Raw genomic sequence first — 19747 nt, 5'->3', positions numbered from 1 at the left:
CCTACATACACATATATGCATGTGCGCACACACACACACACACACGCACGCACGCGAACACACACACACACACACGCACACACAATCAAATCACACAGGCACACGTACACATACATGTGTACACACACACACACACATGCGCACGCACGCACGCACACGCACACACACACACACGTTTTTGGTAGAAAGTAAAGAACAGTAATGCAGATTTTCAGACATAATGACATTGATAATGTTATTAGCTCTGATCCATATTTGGTTTCTATTACTGCCAATGATGGAATATGACCATGGTGCACAGAATGTCACTATACGCTTCATCGAAAACAATCAGCATTATGTCACTCCATGGCATGTGATATAAAATGTCACTATGTGATATAAACAAAGTACTGTATAGAGCGTCAATATGACAGCTATGACACATTATCAAATAAATACACATTTTATATTGCAATAATAGGATGAATACACATGGTTGGGTTCTGTCTATGTGACATATCCTTTCCATTTTCTCTTTGTCACACACAAACTCAGCATGCATGCGCACGCGCACGCGCACGCACGCGCGCACACACACACACACACACACACACACACACACACACACACACACACACACACACACACACACACACACACACACATTAATGTAACTACCCAGACAGTGCTTCACAGTGTAGGGAACCCATTGCAAATGTGTCTTTCTTCCAAGGTGGCACCAACTAAATACAGGTTAACAGTCACCACAAAACATAACGACAGCTACGGTATTGAAACCTCTGTCGAAATAGGAACTTAACAACAGATATAACATATTTGGCTTCAGTAACAGATCAAAAATATACCTGAATTTTGCTACATATCAGAATGCATAACTTAACAGCGTAATATGAAGATACAACCACATCCACAAACAATGAGTCTGGATTGAAATTGAATTGTGTTGGTCAACTCCAACCAAAATATACTGTAATTTAAGCATGCACTAAATGTTTTTTTTTTTTTTACAGCAGGTATGGTTATGAAAATGAGTCATACGCTCAGCGGTGTCTTCATTGACTGCATGATATATTGTCTAAATGAACACTGATTGTATCGTTCTTTATATAATTGTATAAAAGGCAATGATATCTGCCACCGCGTAGCCTGAAAATAATACTAAATGACACTTAGAAGACACGTATGAATGGAAAAGTGGGTGGAGGGAGGGAGTGTGGATGCTAGAGTTACTGAAACGGGGCTCTGGGTTTGCAAGTAACACCACCAAACTCCTGGCAAACAGAACGAGCAAAAGGAACCAAAGCAAACGGACCTAAACCCCGCTAAAGGTTCTGCATGGAAGCTCGACCTCTATTTCTAGGCTTGGATGTGAAAAAAGGAGTAGAAGTATTGTCTGAAAAGAGGCAAAGATGGTGTAAGGTAGCCCCCCTTGTCCTGTAGAGTTGCAGTTCGTCCAGAAGAGGGGGCTCTAGGTGAATACAGTGGCACCTTCGGCAGGTCAGGTTTCGGTCAGATTGCGTTTGTGACAATGAGGTCTCTGTGTCCTTCGCTGCTAGGCTCTGGAGTGATACTCTTTAGCAGACGCTGTGAGGAGAGAGAGAGAGAGAGAGAGAGAGAGAGATAAACACAGGGAGAAGGGACATACAGGACATTCTTATAAAAACAGGACATACAGTAACACATAACATCATATAAACAATATAGAACAATCAAGAATAAAAAGAACAAGAGATACAAACCAACACAAGTTAAAAAAACATCCGAAGAAAGGTTTTGCACATTACTCTAGCTTACTCTAATTTGCAGATTTAATTTCGTTAGGGATTTTGTTCCACTCCTCCACCCCCCATGTATTTCAGGCATCTAACCAAAACCCTGTTCAAAAAACCCATTGACGATACTAACTTTGGTTGGCCTACAAAAATGTCCTCCCTGCGCCACTATAGGGAAGGAAAATGAAGTGAAGGAACAATTAGGAATGTAGCAGTATAGTAGTACCTGTTTGAATGTGCCCTTTGCATTAAGCAGGTGGTAGACCATGTAAGCAGGCACACAGATGAAGGAGGACACTCCGATGCAGTAGCCCAGGACGGTGGTCCAGGGCGGGTAGTGGTAGTCAAACAACTTGACCTCTGGAGGGAAGGCCAGGAAGCTGATGATGATGAACTGGAGAAACCGAAAACAAACAGAGGACAGCTATGGCAAGGGCCAAACATTTGGATGTCTTTCGAAAAAAAAGTTTAGACGTAAATGACAGCTGGTTTTATTACATAAATGTTTAGCCTGTGTGTGTGTGTGTGTGTGTGTGTGTGTGTGTGTGTGTGTGTGTGTGTGTGTGTGTGTGTGTGTGTGTGTGTGTGTGTGTGTGTGTGTGTGTGTGCGTGTGCGTGCGTGCGTGTGTTGTGCGTGCGTGCGCGCGTGTGTGCCCCACCAATAGGAAGCAGGGGCAGATGGCCACCCAGCAGACCCTCCAGAAACAACCCGGGTAGAAACCAAGCATGAACTGGATGTCGTTACAGAAACGGTCAGTACCTGGAATACACATACACACACACAGACACACACACACACACACACACACACACACACACACACACACACACACACAGACACACAGACACACCCACCCACACACACACACACACACACACACACACACACACACACACACACACACACACACACACACACACACACACATTATCAGCATGGTTCAAAGCATTCAAGGTCGTACTTTGGTACCACAGTACAGCTGTTCCGTACAACATGGTTAAAAACACAGCTTGCTAGTTTCGGTTGTCAAACGCAACAAGGTTTATTCAATATTCTTCACCATCATCATCACCATGATCATCATCATCACCATCACCAGTATTTACCGTAGAACCAGGAGACAGCGATGACTTCCAGCAGGACCACAGTGATGACCGCAGGGCCAGTGGCGTATTCCTCAAACAACTTCACCACAAAAGCTCCTCCCTACAGGAGACAGAGGACAAGAGAGGGGGAGGTGGAGGAGGTGGAGGAGGAGGAGGGGCAGGAGGAGAGGTATTTCCCACCTCTCTAACTCTAACCTTAGGGAGGATGGATTATCACATGTACAGTACAGTCTTTTTTTTAGCTGGAGGAAACCCCCAGGGGAGCACGGGGAGAACATGCAAACTCTGCACAGAAAGGCCCTTTTATGAGGCCACCTGGGCTGGAGGCACTATGGACACTGAGGATGGGGACACACCCTCAGCGCCCACAGCGTCCCAGGCGGGAATCGAACCCAGGACCTTCTTTCTGTGAGGCGACAGCATTACCACTGCACCACCATGCCCCCCAGTACAGTATTTACTTTTCATTTATTTATACTACCGTAATTTACAAATTGCTCCTAGTAAATTGTTGGAAACATGCAACTTTGTGTATGAGAAGGCCAATGCTGTATGTGTTGAATGGAGCAGAGGTGCTCCATTGAACTGCATTGGATCTTGGCCTGCATTGGATGTTTAAATTGAGATTTTAGATTGGGATCTTTACAACTAACTCGGTGGATTACTTGTAATCTGATTTCTAAATGTAGTTTATTACAAAAAAAAACACTGCCGTCAAATTACAGATTTTTGATACTTTTGAGATTTCTTGTTGGATTACTCTAAACATGTTAGAAGAGAAAACTTTTTGCAGACACTAAATAAAATATCAATATAATTTGCACATTATAAAACACAACACTATTCAAATTGGGATATATTGGGATTGCATATTTTATGGCTTTTGGAGTAGCCTACTGTAAATGTAATCCAAAATCCACTGAATGTGTTGCATTGCTGCATAGTCTACTGAGCCTTCGTACATTATGTTGCTAATTATTAATTTTGAAATCTTGTGATAGATAATAATAATAATGTGGATTTTAACTTACATATGTGAGTGTGGAGAGAGCCCCCAGGTAGCAGACGCACACCAGGCCGAAGACAAACCACTCTCGTCTCTTAACCAGGAGATGAGGGAACTCATCCAGCATGGCCGTGATCACCCCCTCCAAACCGGCAAACTGGAGAGAGGAGGAAGAGAGACAGGATGAGATGATGGACAGAGACAGCCAGAAGAGGTAGAAAGAGAGAGACAAAAAGCAACATGGGGGAGGCAGAATAGATGACAGAAGCAGAAGAAGAAGAAAGAGCAAGTTGGGTACAGTAGCTAAAATTCTAAGGCCGGGGAAAAACTAGCCACTTGCTTTGACAAACACATGGACAATTTTCCAAGAAACAGGAAATATTTGATCCGGGGCTATTCATAAAACATTCAGGGCTATAGCCCCCCAGTACCCAGGCCTAACGACGCCCATGCCTCTTTCTAAGAAGCGTATTTTCATCTCCTTAGATTTTAACTCGAATTCCTCAGGGCTACTGCAATTGCACCTTTTAATCTGAGAAATTGACCAACTGGAATATTTAGTTTGAGTCGTTCTGAATCGTTGGTCAGTGGTCGACCCTGCCCTTAGACCTATTGTGTCTGGTAATGTGAGTCTCATTGAGCCCATGTCCCAATACATAGATTTTTTTTTCCATAAAGAAATTGGTACCTGACCTGCCATCCTATTTACCATGGACACCATGGACATCTTAAATGCTGTGACCACCTTAAAGTTAGTCCAAGTAGCATTTTAGCCACTTTAGATGTCCAGAGCCTGTATATAGCACTAACATACCCCACACAGGGGGTTTAGAGACCTGGGCACTGCTATGGGCATGGCATTTGCACCTAACTATAGCTATTCCAAAATCTACCTTTACCTTAGATATGTAGATGATACTGCGGTCATCTGGAATGGTTCTGAAGATGAATTTGCTTCTTTTATGCAGTATGTTAATCATACAGACAGTAGTCTCACCTTCACAGAGGAACATAGCCCCACAAGTATTGCTTTTCTGGATTTATCAATATCCAGAAATAGTGTTAACAGGCCTAGAGACCACTTTTTAAGCCTTTGAACCGCAACACACTATTGCATTCTATATAGCAACCATCCAGAACGACTAAGACGAAATATTCCAGTGGGTCAATTCCTCAGGTTAAAGCTAAATTGCAGTAGGCCCTGAGGAAATCACGCTAAAATCTAAGGAGATGGAAAAAGGCTTCTTCGAAAGAGGCTACATACTGTAGTTGACATTGACCGGGCACTCAACCGAGCCAAACATACAGATCGAGCTCTTCTCTCGTCAAAATGACTAAAGAGAAGACCCCTCCATGGATTTGCTTTTCCACCCACGTCATTTATATATTAAAATGCCCCTGTGTTCTCATTTACATGGGTCGGACCAAGCAAGCACTGAAAGTAAGAATAGGAGAACACAAACCCCCCCCAAAATATGGATTATGCTATATGGCACGTCACTATGCTGAAGCAAACCACGGTTCGGTTTCCTCCCTCAAATGTATAGGAATGGAAAAGGATAAGCCACCCCACAGGAGGAGGCGATATCACAAACAAATAACTATAGAGGGAAGCTTTTTGGATTTTTACCCTCAGCAGCTTTTCCTGCTTCCTCTGATGTCTCTTTCTCGTCCCCTTCTTTGTCTAGGCTAAGTGGAAGTCAGTATCTAGATTAGAACATGTAAATATTTTGTAAATAATGACGTTATTATTATAGGGGTGGGAATCACAAGTTTCATCACGATATGATATTATCGATTCGATACGATAGTCTGCCACGATCCGATTTAGATTAAATTCAATTCAGCGGCCTGCAATCGATTTGAGAAGATCAGTTACAGTAGTAGTATTAAAAAAAAAAGTAGTAGTAGTAGTATACCCGATCAGTTACACTCATATCAATTCACCAAAAGCAACTAAAATGATTTGACAATTTTATTTCTGACCTCTTCCAGACATTTAAATGAAAAACAGTCTAATGTTTTTAATAGAATACCTTCTGCTGGGATCAGGATAATCCGGATATCCAAATCCAAGATATTCCAATCCTACTAAAAAAGTTTTGAACAACACATACCGAAGGTTTGATCCACATCAAATCCAAGACTGGATTATGTGACCTAATGTAATCAATGCAACAGTGATGTGAGCGCTCCTTGGGCAATAAAGCGTCTTTGCTGTGTGACGGCGGCCTTTAGAAAAAGTGAGAAATATGAAGGGAGCGAATGTTTGGACGATGCAACGCAAATCCACGTACACACTTTGCCGTAATATCCTCAGTGATAGAAAAGAGGAACATAACAACGCTGTGCTGATTGTACACTGATTATCAGTAGGGCGATAAGAGCCTCACAGGTCTCTCTCCAGCTGGCTGCCTCTCAGCAGACAAACACAGGCTCATGGAGACAAGATCACAACACACCACACCACTGATATACAGTAAGAATCCTATCAGCGGGTTTTCATTGACTCTTATCCAAAATGGAACAGCGAGGACAAATAATAGCAGACACCTTCGTGGAGCCACCATTACAACAAACCAATAGAACAGGGCATTTGCCTTTAGAGCAGGCCAAATATGAAACCTCTGTGTCCAGAGGCCTGTACTACGAATGTTGTATTAGAAGATCCAGGATCTGTCCCTTGATCTGGTTTGTCTAAACCAGATCAGCTCGATTGTAGTTAACTTGTACTACGAAGCTCGTTTGCCACTCGTTTAGTGGAACCAGGTTTTTCTAATCGAGCTCTAGGCTCGTGCACATGAAAATGCTCGTGCACATCAGCTCGTGCACATAAAAAGGGCGTTTTCTCCGACGTCTGACCAATCACAACATGGAGACGCCAAACACGTCATCGGCTGCGTCTGACTGGCAGCAGCAGCAGCAGCAGCAGCAGAACCGCATATTTCTCGCTTGAGGAGCAAACGCTCATATTCACGAAATATGAGGTTTTTAAACATCTAATAAAAACAAAGGGCAACACTGTTGCACATAATAAGCGGCGAAAGGAGGGCTGGCAAAAATTTGCAGATTGTCTAAATGCATAAGTTATTCAGCTTGCTTGATTTCGCCACCAAAGCGCCAGACATGCCTATTTCCTCATTGAATGAATCCGCAAAAAAAAATCTGCGTTGGATATTATTAGTCTGTTCCCGAATGACTGTCTAAAGACCACTTTTATCCACACCAGTAATTTCTTTGAAGAGCGGTTTCGTAGGCTATCTACAGCTCTCTATCTACAGTCTTTTGTGGAAGCAATGTGTAATCTATCTCAGTCCAAAATCGGTATGTAGCTATAGACCATTTAGGCTCAATGAATAATAATGATCTCATGAGTGTTTAGTCGCACTGACTAAATAATTCCTATAGGCTAATCAATAAAAAAAAGAATGATAATAAAATAAAATAAATGCTTCTGAACTGAATTGACACGGTACGTGCGGGCATAGATTTCATTTATAAAAAATAGCCTATTTCGTGGTCACATATAGGCTATAGGCTATCGTCAGCAGAGTCGCATATCTCCATATTTCATATAATGATGCTGGAAATATGAAGTTCAATCACATCATACAGGCCAAAAGCAACACAGTTGCAACTGCAAAATGCAGGAGTAGCCTAGATATGAATCATCTTAATATGGGATCGCCTGTGTGCAGGTGATCCCATATTAAATTGCTTAGATGTAGTAGGCTATTCTAGCATGTAGGCTATGACCATTTTAATTCCAACCCAACGTCAGTCTCAGCTCCGTTGCGCACACGGCACCGTGCGCTTTGGAGACGTTTATGTAACCTTTTTATGCCAGTTTAGTGATATTTCTCCACTCACTATTCAGCTGCAATCGATCGGCGGGGTCAAACAACGTATCTAGGCTACTTGAGAGCACAAAAATGAATATATAAAAACATATTCCAAAGTGGTAAGTAGGGCTTAATTAAAATGTAGCCTGCAACAAGTGCAATGCTTTAGTCCTTGATTAATTCAACATTACAATTCGTGCTCCTTCCTTGATGGGAAACTAGTCCAGAAAGGGGTTGGCCATTTTTCCAAACTGCTGATTCGATTGGTTCGTGGGCGGTGTATCTAAGGTCTAATCTTATCCTTGCAACTTAACCTGCTACGGACCAGGTTAAGTGTGAAGCATAAGTTGCTATGGAAATATATGTCGGTAAGAAGTTAACTTGCTTTGTAGTACGGCCAAACCAGGTTTAAACCTGAAGTTACCTCGCTAAACCACTAAACTGGCTTTGTAGTACAGGCCTCAGGTTTGAGATGAGAGCAAACAAGAGCTGGAAACTATATGGGCGACAACAGATTAGGGAGAGTACAACTGGGGCAGACGAAGATTTAGAAAACCCCAGCAGACTACCCTTACCCTTCACACTGCAACAAATCCTTTGATTGATTTACAGTAAGGGAGTCGAATCACTAAAGTAAGGGGTGGTAACTGAGTCGTTTTGGAGTCTAACTAACCGTGCTATCCAGTCCCAACATGATGATCATGAGGAAGAAGATGATGGCGAAGAAGGTGGCAGCGGGCATGTTGGCTATGGCCTCCGCATAGATGATAAACAGCAGACTGGGCCCTGGAGAGACAGAAAGAGCTCGATAAGAGATTTGTCATTGAATTTCCGACAAATTTATTCTCATAGACCTCAAATGATATTCCAGCCCAGGTCTACAAGACAACGTAATAAACTTAATGAAAGGAGCACTTTGTATTCACATGATGCCAAAGCATCCACCTGCAGCTATTTTGCGTGCCATTTTCTATCCCTCCCAGTTAGCATTCAGTTTGATACAGTTTGGAAAAAAATGTCAACACAGTAGCAAACTATTGCGTCAATAGCAAGCAAGCTATAGTGTCAATAGCAAGCTATAGTGTCAATAGCAAGCTATTGACATTGGTTTGGGACAATGAGGGCCAAATAGTCTGAATGATGATTTGTTGGGGACTGTGCTGGTGCAGTGTCCTACCAGCGTCCTTGGCCACTGATTCCACAGGCTGATCCCTCATCTCAGCCATGTAGCCCAGAACGGTGAAGATGACAAAGCCAGACAGGAAACTAGTCAGGAAGTTGACTGAGCTGGTTAGCAACGCATCTCTGGGAGGGAGAGAGGAGGGGTTGGGGTAGCAGGAAGAAGAAGGAATTAGGGAGGACGTCTGTGAAATATCTCTGCAGGATTTGCACTTGTTAGACTTGCGTATTGGACCATGCAGGCCTGATTTGGAGGTGCTCATGCTTATGGTTCAACTGATGTGGATATTTTAAGGCTGAAACTGACGCCAATATTGTTTAGCTGCTGATAGACGATATTTTGTTTTGTGTTGATATTCTGTATCTATAGACGGTTTTAACTTGACAACAAAAACATTATAAATTGAACCCCAGCTCACTTCCTGTTGCAGTGTTTGCTATAGACAGGAAAAAAAGAAAAAAAGAGAAGCAGAGCAGGACTGACAATTCCGTGAAAACCGTCTATAAGTTTGACCATTTCCATGCAAAAAAAAACAAAAAAAACACAAACATTCAACATTTCTACCAACAATGAAATTCTGTTAGGTGGTTTAGCAGCTCCCCAAGGTGATGTGAGGCAGATTTCATCGCAAAATGTATTACAAACTGGCGGCCCTGAGGCTATTGAGAAAAGTATTTTCCACGCTGCCATAATTAATAATAATATTTTTTTAATTAAAAGGCCAATATTGGGCCCACATATTGGCAATCCTAGTCAGACTAGATACTATAGTCTATATAGGAATCGGCAAGAGACTGAGAAGAACTGAGGTGAAAAGTAATGTAGACACAGATTTAAGCAAGCAAGAGCAAAATTAACAATTTCAGATCAAGTATAGTAGACAATGGTCTTATAGTAAAAATGCTGAAATGACACAGTCGGTACTTGACACTCGTGTTTTAATTCTCACTTGTAGCAGTTGTTGTGGAACGGGTTGTAGCTGGCGAAGGCAAGGAGCACACCGAACCCCGGACCCAGAGAGAAGAAGATCTGAGCTGCTGCGTCGATCCACACCTTGGAGAGGGTGGAGGGAAGGAAAGAGAGAGGGGGGGGAGAAAGAGGGAGACATGGGGAATGATAGGGGAGTAAGGGAGAGACAAAAATAAATGTGTTTAATGACGTAGGGAGTCGGCGGGGAGAAATTGAGAAATAGTGTAGGAGGGAAGAATGAGATAAAGTGAAGAGAAGAGGAGGCATCTTACATCATAATGTACCAGTTTGTATAAAGGTGATAGCAGTATCACTGGAATTTAAGAGAGATCATAGAAGGCATTGCTAAACACGACTGACTCACTGTAGTGCTGAGCAGCTTCTCCCAGTCGGGTTTGAGATAGAAGACCACGCCCCTCCAGGCCCCTGGCAGAGTGGCCCCACGGACGAGCAACACCAGGAGGACCAGGTAGGGAAAGGTAGCAGTCACCCACACCACCTTATACAGAGCACGAGGAAAAACACATAGATTAATGTGTTAATGCATAAAAGCTTATTTATATGAAAATGCTGCAGATTATTATTTAAACTATGGTCAGTACAGTAGCCTGCTTTCCTTGACTGCTTATCTCTTCCTCCTTAACTCACACCCCTGCAGGCCCAGTTCCACGGGGCTGCAACGGCATGCATAGGCTAATTGACGTCATTTGAGTTAGTTGGATGTGTGCCTGTGGGGGGTTCGGGTTTGGCAGGGTCTTCTGACCAACTGGAATTGTGATATGGTAATAATATGGTAAATTATAAGTGAAATAATCTGTCTGTAAACAATTGTTGGGGGGAAATACTTGTGTCATGCACAAAGTAGATGTCCTAACCGACTTGTCAAACTGTAGTTTGTTAACATGAAATCTGTGGAGTGGTTAAAAATGAGGTTTAATGACTAAAAGCTAAGTGTAGGTAAACTTCCGACTTCAACTGTACCAACCTCACCTGTGGTGATGATGATGGTGATGATGAAGGTGGAGAGCAGACAGGAGACCCACCAACCATTCTCCCTCTCGCTCCCAGCCTTCATCCATCCATCTATGCATCCATCCATCCATCCATCCTCTCCGCTCTAACTGACCCCCTGTCAGCCATGCCTCTGTCAGCCATGCGTCTGTCAGCCATGCCTCTGTCAGCCATGCCTCTGTCAGCCATGCGTCTGTCAGCCATGCCTCTGTCAGCCATGCGTCTGTCAGCCATGCCTCTGTCAGCCATGCCTCTGTCAGCCATGCGTCTGTCAGCCATGCCTCTGGCCCCTCAGTTACCTTTCCGGACGTCTTGACTCCCTTCCAGATGCTGAAGTAGACGATGGTGAAGATGAAGAGCAGGCAGAGGGCCAGCTGCCAGCTGACGGAGCCCAGCTGGTGCAGCCCTGGGGAGAGGTGCACCTGCAACACGTGGCGACTGGAGGTGAGGAGAGGGGGCGGGAGGGGAAGGAGGAGGGGGGGGTACAGAAGGAGAGACGGAAGGAACCGCAAGAAATGGAGAAAGCGATATGGAAAGGAACACGGGAAGGAAGGAGAAAGATAAAACAGGGGAGCAAGAGAGGGAGAGAGGAGGGGGGACACGGTGATGAGCAGAAAATGGAGTGGAAAAGTTCATTTATTGTCCAATATGCAATTCATAGAACCTAATCCCATGACACACAGACACACATACACACATACACGGCGCGCACACACACACACACACGGACACACACACACACACACACACACACACACACACACACACGGACACACACACACACACACACACACACACACACACACACAGACACACACACACACGGACACACACACGGACACACACACACACACACACGGACACCCGGACTCACAAACAGATTAAATCAGCTATAATGAAAGCGTAGTTCACTTGGGGAAAAAGATCAAAAGAATACATAAAAAGGAAGAAAGGCCATTAAATTAATTTATGGTTAGTTTCTATCAATAAACTTTAATTACACCAAAGTTTGCACAAATCAGAGTAAGCAAACGTCTAACAGCAACACGGGGCAGAAAAGCAGACAAGTCAACAGAGAAGTTAAAATCTGGCACCCATGTTAGACAAACAGAAGCAGAACTATAAAAAAAAAAGAGAGAGATGATGTATGTTGAAAACAGGAAATTCTGGCGCCAGACCGAGTTGAGGAATGTGTTACTTTAATACCTGTGTTAGGAAAAGTCAACTATGGATAAAGCCAGTTTCTGGCTCCGTAGACGTAACAGATAGACTCAGTGTTAGTGAACAGCTGATAAGAGTGAGCCAGCAGACTTCCAGGGAGCAGGACGCTGACGACACTGACTACAAAGACACTGAGGAATAACAAACACACTGTTCACGTCTCTCTCCGACAGAGATCTGGTTTCAAGAGGGGGGGAAAAGCCTTTGACACAAAAATGGCCCTACCTGTCTGTGTTGTTTACCTCCTTGTCTGTCTCCCTCCAAGTCGCTCCTATCACCTGCCCGGGTTTGTTACTATTTTGTAACTAAGTAGCAGGCTCAAACTTGCCTTGAATTTCAGTAGTATCACATAGTGAGTTTATATCCGTGTCCATGCACACAGATCAAATCTATTCTATTTGTGTAGCTTTGTTAAGTCAACTGTTACACAGTGCGTCTTATCTAAACTGTGAGGACCTGCTGTTTCGTACTGCATCGAGTGTATCACTCCTGTACTGTGTCAAAATGTGTCTGTTTGATCCAGGTCAACTTCTTGTGCTGCCATTGCACTTGGCGAAATAAAGTGACCAAGTGGCCAATTTTCCCTGCCAAGCTCTCCCGGTCGTTTCTCCACGCCCTCTGCTGGGGAGACACTTAGCACATGCTTCCTCTGATACATGTGAAGTGCAGCCTCTGCTGGGGAGACACTTAGCACATGCTTCCTCTGATACATGTGAAGTGCAGCCTCTGCTGGGGAGACACTTAGCACATGCTTCCTCTGATACATGTGAAGTGCAGCCTCTGCTGGCGAGACACTTAGCACATGCTTCCTCTGATACATGTGAAGTGCAGCCTCTGCTGGGGAGACACTTAGCACATGCTTCCTCTGATGCATGTGAAGTGCAGCCTCTGCTGGGGAGACACTTAGCACATGCTTCCTCTGATACATGTGAAGTGCAGCCTCTGCTGGGGAGACACTTAGCACATGCTTCCACTGATACATGTGAAGTGCAGCCTCTGCTGGGGAGACACTTAGCACATGCTTCCTCTGATGCATGTGAAGTGCCGCCGCTTCTTTCCACCTGACAGAGAGGAGTTTCACCAGCAGGATGCAGTGCATGGGAGGATCACGCTCACTCCCCCCAGTTCCCCTCCCCCCGAATAGGCGCCCCGACCAACCAGAGGATGCACTGGTGCAGCGACCAGGACATATATACCCTAACCCGGCTTCCCACCCACAGACACGGCCAATTCTGCCTGTATGGAATAAAGTGATTCTTATTCTGAAATGCTTCCAACAATCTGCCTGCAATAACTCCACAGATTGTGGGGCGGGTTTCATAAAGACCAGAACCGAGAAACAGAAAGCCCTGAACTGTCCCTGTAATCTGCTCTCTGGAACTCAACCAGCCTTCTTCACGTGGCCTCTCCGTCCGCCCCTCTACAGCCAACTTACATGCACTTACGTATAGAACTCCTCGGCGGGGGAGGTGGAGGAGTTGGACCAGGTGACGTTGCGGTCGGTGGACAGGTAGCGGTGACAGTTGACGGTGTTCCAGCTGTTGGAGCAGGTGGTCCAGGGCAGGGTGGGCCGGAAGGACGACAGCAGGTAGTACAAGGCCCAGGCCATGATGGTGTTGTAGTAGAAGGCTATGTAGAGGGCTATGATGCAGATGGCAAAGCCTATTCCTGGACGTGCAGTGGAGAGTGGGAGAGGGGCAGGTCGAGGAGAGGGGGTGGAGAGTGGGAGAGGGGCAGGTCGAGGAGAGGGGGTGGAGAGTGGGAGAGGGGCAGGTCGAGGAGAGGGTGGAGAGTGGGAGAGGGGCAGGTCGAGGAGAGGGTGGAGAGTGGGAGAGGGGCAGGTCGAGGAGAGGGGGTGGAGAGTGGGAGAGGGGCAGGTCGAGGAGAGGGGGTGGAGAGTGGGAGAGGGGCAGGTCGAGGAGAGGGGGTGGAGAGTGGGAGAGGGGCAGGTCGAGGAGAGGGTGGAGAGTGGGAGAGGGGCAGGTCGAGGAGAGGGGGTGGAGAGTGGGAGAGGGGCAGGTCGAGGAGAGGGTGGAGAGTGGGAGAGGGGCAGGTCGAGGAGAGGGTGGAGAGTGGGAGAGGGGCAGGTCGAGGAGAGGGGGTGGAGAGTGGGAGAGGGGCAGGTCGAGGAGAGGGGAAAGAGAGAAATACACTGAGAGACGGAGGGGAAAAGAGGTATATTCACGGCATAACATGATCAGCACAAAAAACAACTCTAAGAGTGAAGAAAGATGAAAACACCACTCAATCACTGCCCATAAAGATCAGTGGCCTTTTCAAGCGCGTTGGATACGGGGGGTGACATTTCCAAAACAACAACCATTGACATACTTCCATTTCTAAGCAGCTGGCATTTGGCATGGAAATGTGACAATTTCCATAACAGAGAGTCAGCACACCTCACTGCACCTATACTGTACAAGAAGATGGAGATGGTCTTCAAGGGAACTGTGCCGATGGGGTCGCAGGGGTTAAACCAGCTGTCTCTCAGGCTCTCGCTGGATGTCTGGGCCTACTGCCTGCTGCCAATCTCCCAGTTGGTGTGAGCTGTTCTCTCATGTGAACTATCGCTCTGAACCTCCTCTTCTCTCTCCCTCACTTCCTATTGCCTTCCCTCTTATCTTGCAGTACACTCCTCATTTCCTCTGGGTTCCTCTCCTCTCTTCTACTGTCACTTCTCATGTCGTCCGCCACCAAAGGGAGACCTTTGGGGGGCGGGGGGGGGGAGACTATGGATCGGTCTCTGTCTGTTCGTTAAGCTATATTTCTGCTTCAACAGAAGTGTATCTGACCTGGCTTCCGGCAGCTTCTTTTGGGTTCTGTTGATCCGTTTGACGGGCCCTACACACCGCCAAGTGATGTGGGCGATAATATACTCGCTATCGCCCCGTCAGCCCTGCCCCGCTGCTACAGCGCGGTTGGCTGCCTTGCTGTATCTCCGTCTTCACTTCAATTGGTCGATTTTGAAATGGCCCCTCCTTCCCTCGCTGCCGTCTGTCGCTCACCACCTTGCAAAGCATGCTGGGATACCTGGCGTCAGGACATCGCAAACGACGAGATGAGAGGAGGGCCCAAAATCTAAATAGACCAATTTGAAGACGGAAATGCAGCAAGGCGGCCAACCAAGCGGCAGCAGCGGGGCAGGGCTTGACAGGGCGAGTGAGCGAGTACATGCGAGTTGATGGCGTTCGGTTCCAAGGGTGGAACTACATCACTTGTGGGGGACATGTTTACTATTTGCTGGTTTCTTTCCCATCCCTTTTACTGTCCTGTCCTGTCCTGTCCTGTCCTGTCCTGTCCTGTCCTGTCCTGTCCTGTGCTCTTCTCTCCTGGCTCCTCCCCCCTCTTACCTTTGAAGATGGGGCAGACGTGTTTCCAGATGGAGATGCAGCCACTGCGGTGGAACTGACCAAGGGCCAGCTCCATGTAGAACAGAGGCACACCTCCAAACACCGCCATCAACGTGTAGGGCAGCAGAAAGGCACCTGGAGAGAGAGAGAGTGAGAGTGAGAGGGAGGACAGGTGGGCAGGAGAGAGGGAGAGAGTGAGGGAGGAAAGGTGGGCAGGAGAGAGGGAGATGGAGTGGGGGGAAATTAGGGTTGTGTGTGTGTGTGTGTGTGGGAGGTTGGAAGGACATGGTGGGTAAGGAAGGAGAGAGAAACAGAGAGGGGCGAAAGAGAGGGAAGAATGAGAGACAAGGGAGTAATTGGAAGAGAGGAAGAGAACGGTCGGCTATGGAAGAATAGTAGTAAAAAAAACAATTACACCCACGAGAAATTTGCTAATTCACGCTCCATCTGTAATCTCTATAGTCCTCTTAACAACTAACAGTAAAGTACAACTCTAAAAAAATATATGGCACTCATCAGTTATGGAAAATCATCATGTACAGAAGTACATCACCATTGAAAATGAAGGTCTTTCCTCAAATGTTCAATCAATCAATCGATCGATCGATCAATCAATGATACTGTATATTGTGTGTTCCACCGCCCTTGTATAACCCTTTAAAAGTATAGGCCACTCAAAGACAACACTGTAAAATGTACCCTTTTCAGATCACTATTCTTTCTTCCCTGTGAGATGTAAGCATACAGGATTGATGAAAGTAGAATAAAAACTCTCTCTCTCTCTCTCTCCATCTGATTATTATACTGTAATTTATTGTGTGTGTGTGCAGATGTGTTTGTGCGTGTGCATGTGGGTGGGTTGCTGGGTGTGTGTGTGTGTGTGCGTGCGTGCGTGCGTGCGTGCTTGCACCTCTCTTTGTGACATGAAAGCAGAGATAAGGGTTGATTGAGCAGCTGCCTGCTAGACAGGTTATTAAGCAAGGAGAAAGACCGAAGGCGTTCTCATAAAACCCACAATTAATACTGTTGCCTCTATCAAGTGTCTCCCAGTCGCCATCTCTGCCTCGCTCCCCGAGACACACACAGAACACAGGAAATTGCAAAGATTTTATTATTGCAAATTCAATAAAAGTGTAAAGGGAGGCCCTGTTTGCCGCTAGGTAAGGTTTGTGTAGTAACCGAGCACAGGAGGCAGAGACCACACAGACTTTGTGAAAACACACCCTGGTCTGTGGACCTTCGCTTTTTGTACTAAAGAACGGCATGAATAGTTGAATGTAGTGATCCTCATCTGTCTGTGACCTCTTTAATGTAGGTGTTTGTAATACAGAAGTGACTGACGATGGTCCAATTTCTCCATCTGAGTTTATTTGGTGCCCCCTACCTTTGTGGTCAGCATGAAAAGACAGACAGACAGACAGACAGACAGACAGTGAGACATACGGACAGACAGACAGACAGACAGACAGACAGAGAGGCAGACAGACAGACAGACAGACAGACAGACAGACAGACAGACAGTGAGACATACATACAGACAGACAGACAGACAGACACAGAGAGTGAGACATACAGACAGGCAGACAGACAGGCAGAGAGGCAGACAGAGAGGCAGACAGGCAGACAGACAGGCAGGCAGGCAGACAGACAGACAGACGCGCACACTCACGCACGCACACGCACACACACACACACACACACACACACACACACACACACACACACAGTCACAAAGTAGAAATCTAATTTAAAAATACTAATCTGACAAATGTGTACAAAGAGAGAGAGAGAGAAAGAGAGAGAGAGAGAGAGAGAGAGAGAATATGAAAAAGAGATCGGTGCATTACCCAAATTTGAGAAATCAGAGTGGACTTTACTTGTGAAAAGCGACTAGTGACAAATCTTTTGAACAATGTTCATGTTAAAGTGTTGAATCCCAAAGAATTGTCAATAAATTGGGGCAACTGCCGGCATGCTCTTCATGCTTGTCATCCAGAGAGGTTTTTAACTAATTGTTACGGAGTGTAACTAATTACACTCAGGAAGTGTAATTAGTTACTTATTACTCCTTTACTCATTACTTGGTTTCAAAAGTAATTCGTCACATTACTCGTTACGTCACTATATTACTTTCGCTATCCCCCCCTTCCGAAAAAGTGACGTACAACCTGTTTAACCAGCTCCTTTTAGGACTGAATCCACTTTATTGGAACAATAATTAATCTTACAGGAGGAGTCAACAATCAGCCAAACTATAGACTTTTTATTTATCTGCCTACCTAGGAGAAAAAACAATGGCATTCTGGCAACGCAGTAGTCTCGCATAGCCAGACCTATCTCCACACTTCACTTTAGCGCTGTGCCAGTACTGGAGAAACTAATGCAGTAACTTGAACTTACTTAGATTAGTAAGTGTAATACAATTACTTCTTTGAAATTGTAATCTCTTACATTACTAGTTACTGGGAAAGACAATAAATTTACAGTAACTCAGTTACTGCCCAACACTATCTGACACACAGTGTAACATTAGCTGCCCTCACTCTGCTGCGTATATATATATATATACACACATTATATATATATATATATATATATATATATATATATATATATATATATATATATATATATATATATATATATATATATATATATATATACATTATATATATATATATATATATACATTATATATATATAGATTTTCTTTTTGCTGGCTGTAATTTTCCCATGCATAATAGTATCCTTCTTTGCCTTGTATATTTTCTTAATTTTGTCTGCTTTTTGCAAGGTATATTTAAATAAAAAAATCTTTAATTGGCCAAATCTTTGCCTATACTGTATATTCAAGAAAAATATTGGTATCTGGATAATATCGGTATCGGCAGATATCCAAATTCAGGTATCGGAATCGGATCGGAAGTGAAAAAATGTGGATCGGTGCATCCCTATTCACAATCCTCATCCCCACTCCTTATCCATACTAGAAATATTGCGCGGTTCGCATGCTGCGTGCCTATCTCTAGCACTTCGCTTTGTGCACTCAACTGTGCAGTGTGCCGCAAGGAACCGCTCCGCCTTATTATAGTAGTGAGATCTCCCACTCTGCTTTCACATCCTTTCATTCCATCCTCACCTCCTCCGTTCTGGTAGCAGATGTAGGGGAAGCGCCAGACGTTCCCCAGGTCCACGGCATAGCCAATCACAGAGAGCAGGAAGTCCACCTTCTTGCTCCAGGTCTCCCTTGGCCTCTCCAGGCTGGTTTGCTGAACCATCAGAGTCCTGAGCCCCCCTAGTGGCATGGAGGACCCAGGGCCACTCCCAGGTCCTGAGGCCGTCCCCCCAGAGCAAGCCCCGGGGCCTGGCCCCTCCCTGGGGCTCTGAGGGGTGGAGGTGGTGAAGCCGTTGGACACCTGTTGGCCAGAGTTGGAGGTCAAGGCCTTGGGTCCTTTCTCTGCCAGGCCATCAGCCAACATCAGTCTACCGTTCTCCTGCTGCGTCCCCTCCTCTCCCTCTCCCTCCTCGTCCTCTCTCCCTTTGTCCCGCTCTCCCTCATTCTCTCCTCTGTCCATTTGCATCATGGTTGCCAGCATTATTTCTTTTGTCTCCATGGTATGGTGTTGGTGTTAGTGCCGGACGGACAGTTAGGGGTGCAGGGAGGTTCTCAGCGATGACGGAGGGAATGTGGCACTGCTGTCTGCTATGGTGCCCATCAGGGGAACAGAAGGGTTAGGGATGGTTTAACAGAGATGGTTTAGGGCAGGTTTGGCAAAAATGGGACACGTCCTACCTACGCAGGTGAAGGATATGGGGAATGGGAGGATGAGGCTGGTGCAAGAGAATGGGGCCAGTGGAAGGAGTGAAATAAGATGGCGTCCAGTGGAGCAGGAAGGGACAAGAGCAGGCCAGCTAGGGCAGCTGGAGGAGAGGAGAGTGTCGTTGGAATGGGACGTGGCCAGCGTAGAAGTTGCAGGAAGAGGCTCTTGGATCTTCTCCACACAACCTCCCCCTCCTCTGAGACACGCAGTGATGGGACAGTGACGAGAGACACACTGCAACACACAAGGAAAACACTCAGAGAAGTCACAGGCACAGAGGAATTGTGTTTTAAATTATTTCTGGTTGATCGCATGATATACAGTCAAATCCGGTCTTTTTGCGTGTCACAAGGCCATATACTATGTCAACTAAAACTGCAGCGTTCCGTCTCAACACATCTGTTTGAAGACTTTAATTGTAAATTAACAGCTAAATCTCCGTATTAAAAGAGAAAAGAGACACTG

General features: G+C 45.5%; 1 protein-coding gene across 1 annotated transcript; it reads right to left on the bottom strand.

Annotated features, from left to right (window-relative positions):
* Positions 1–962: 962 nt before the first annotated feature.
* Positions 963–19075, bottom strand: slc6a4a (solute carrier family 6 member 4a; the record flags this gene model as incomplete). Its single annotated transcript, XM_083637394.1, has 13 exons — positions 963–1587; positions 2002–2169; positions 2435–2535; positions 2883–2982; positions 3914–4045; positions 8404–8516; positions 8908–9035; positions 9860–9963; positions 10244–10378; positions 11190–11328; positions 13557–13779; positions 15462–15596; positions 18601–19075. The coding sequence occupies 13 exons, from the start codon at positions 19073–19075 to the stop codon at positions 1513–1515; spliced, it is 2028 nt and encodes a 675-aa protein (XP_083493520.1). The 3' UTR covers positions 963–1512.
* Between the last annotated feature and the right edge of the window lie 672 nt (positions 19076–19747).

This window comes from Poromitra crassiceps (assembly GCF_964638095.1).
Source record: "Poromitra crassiceps genome assembly, chromosome: 5".
Classification (NCBI taxonomy): Eukaryota; Metazoa; Chordata; class Actinopteri; order Beryciformes; family Melamphaidae; genus Poromitra; species Poromitra crassiceps.
This window is presented reverse-complemented; position numbering and strand designations above follow the sequence as displayed.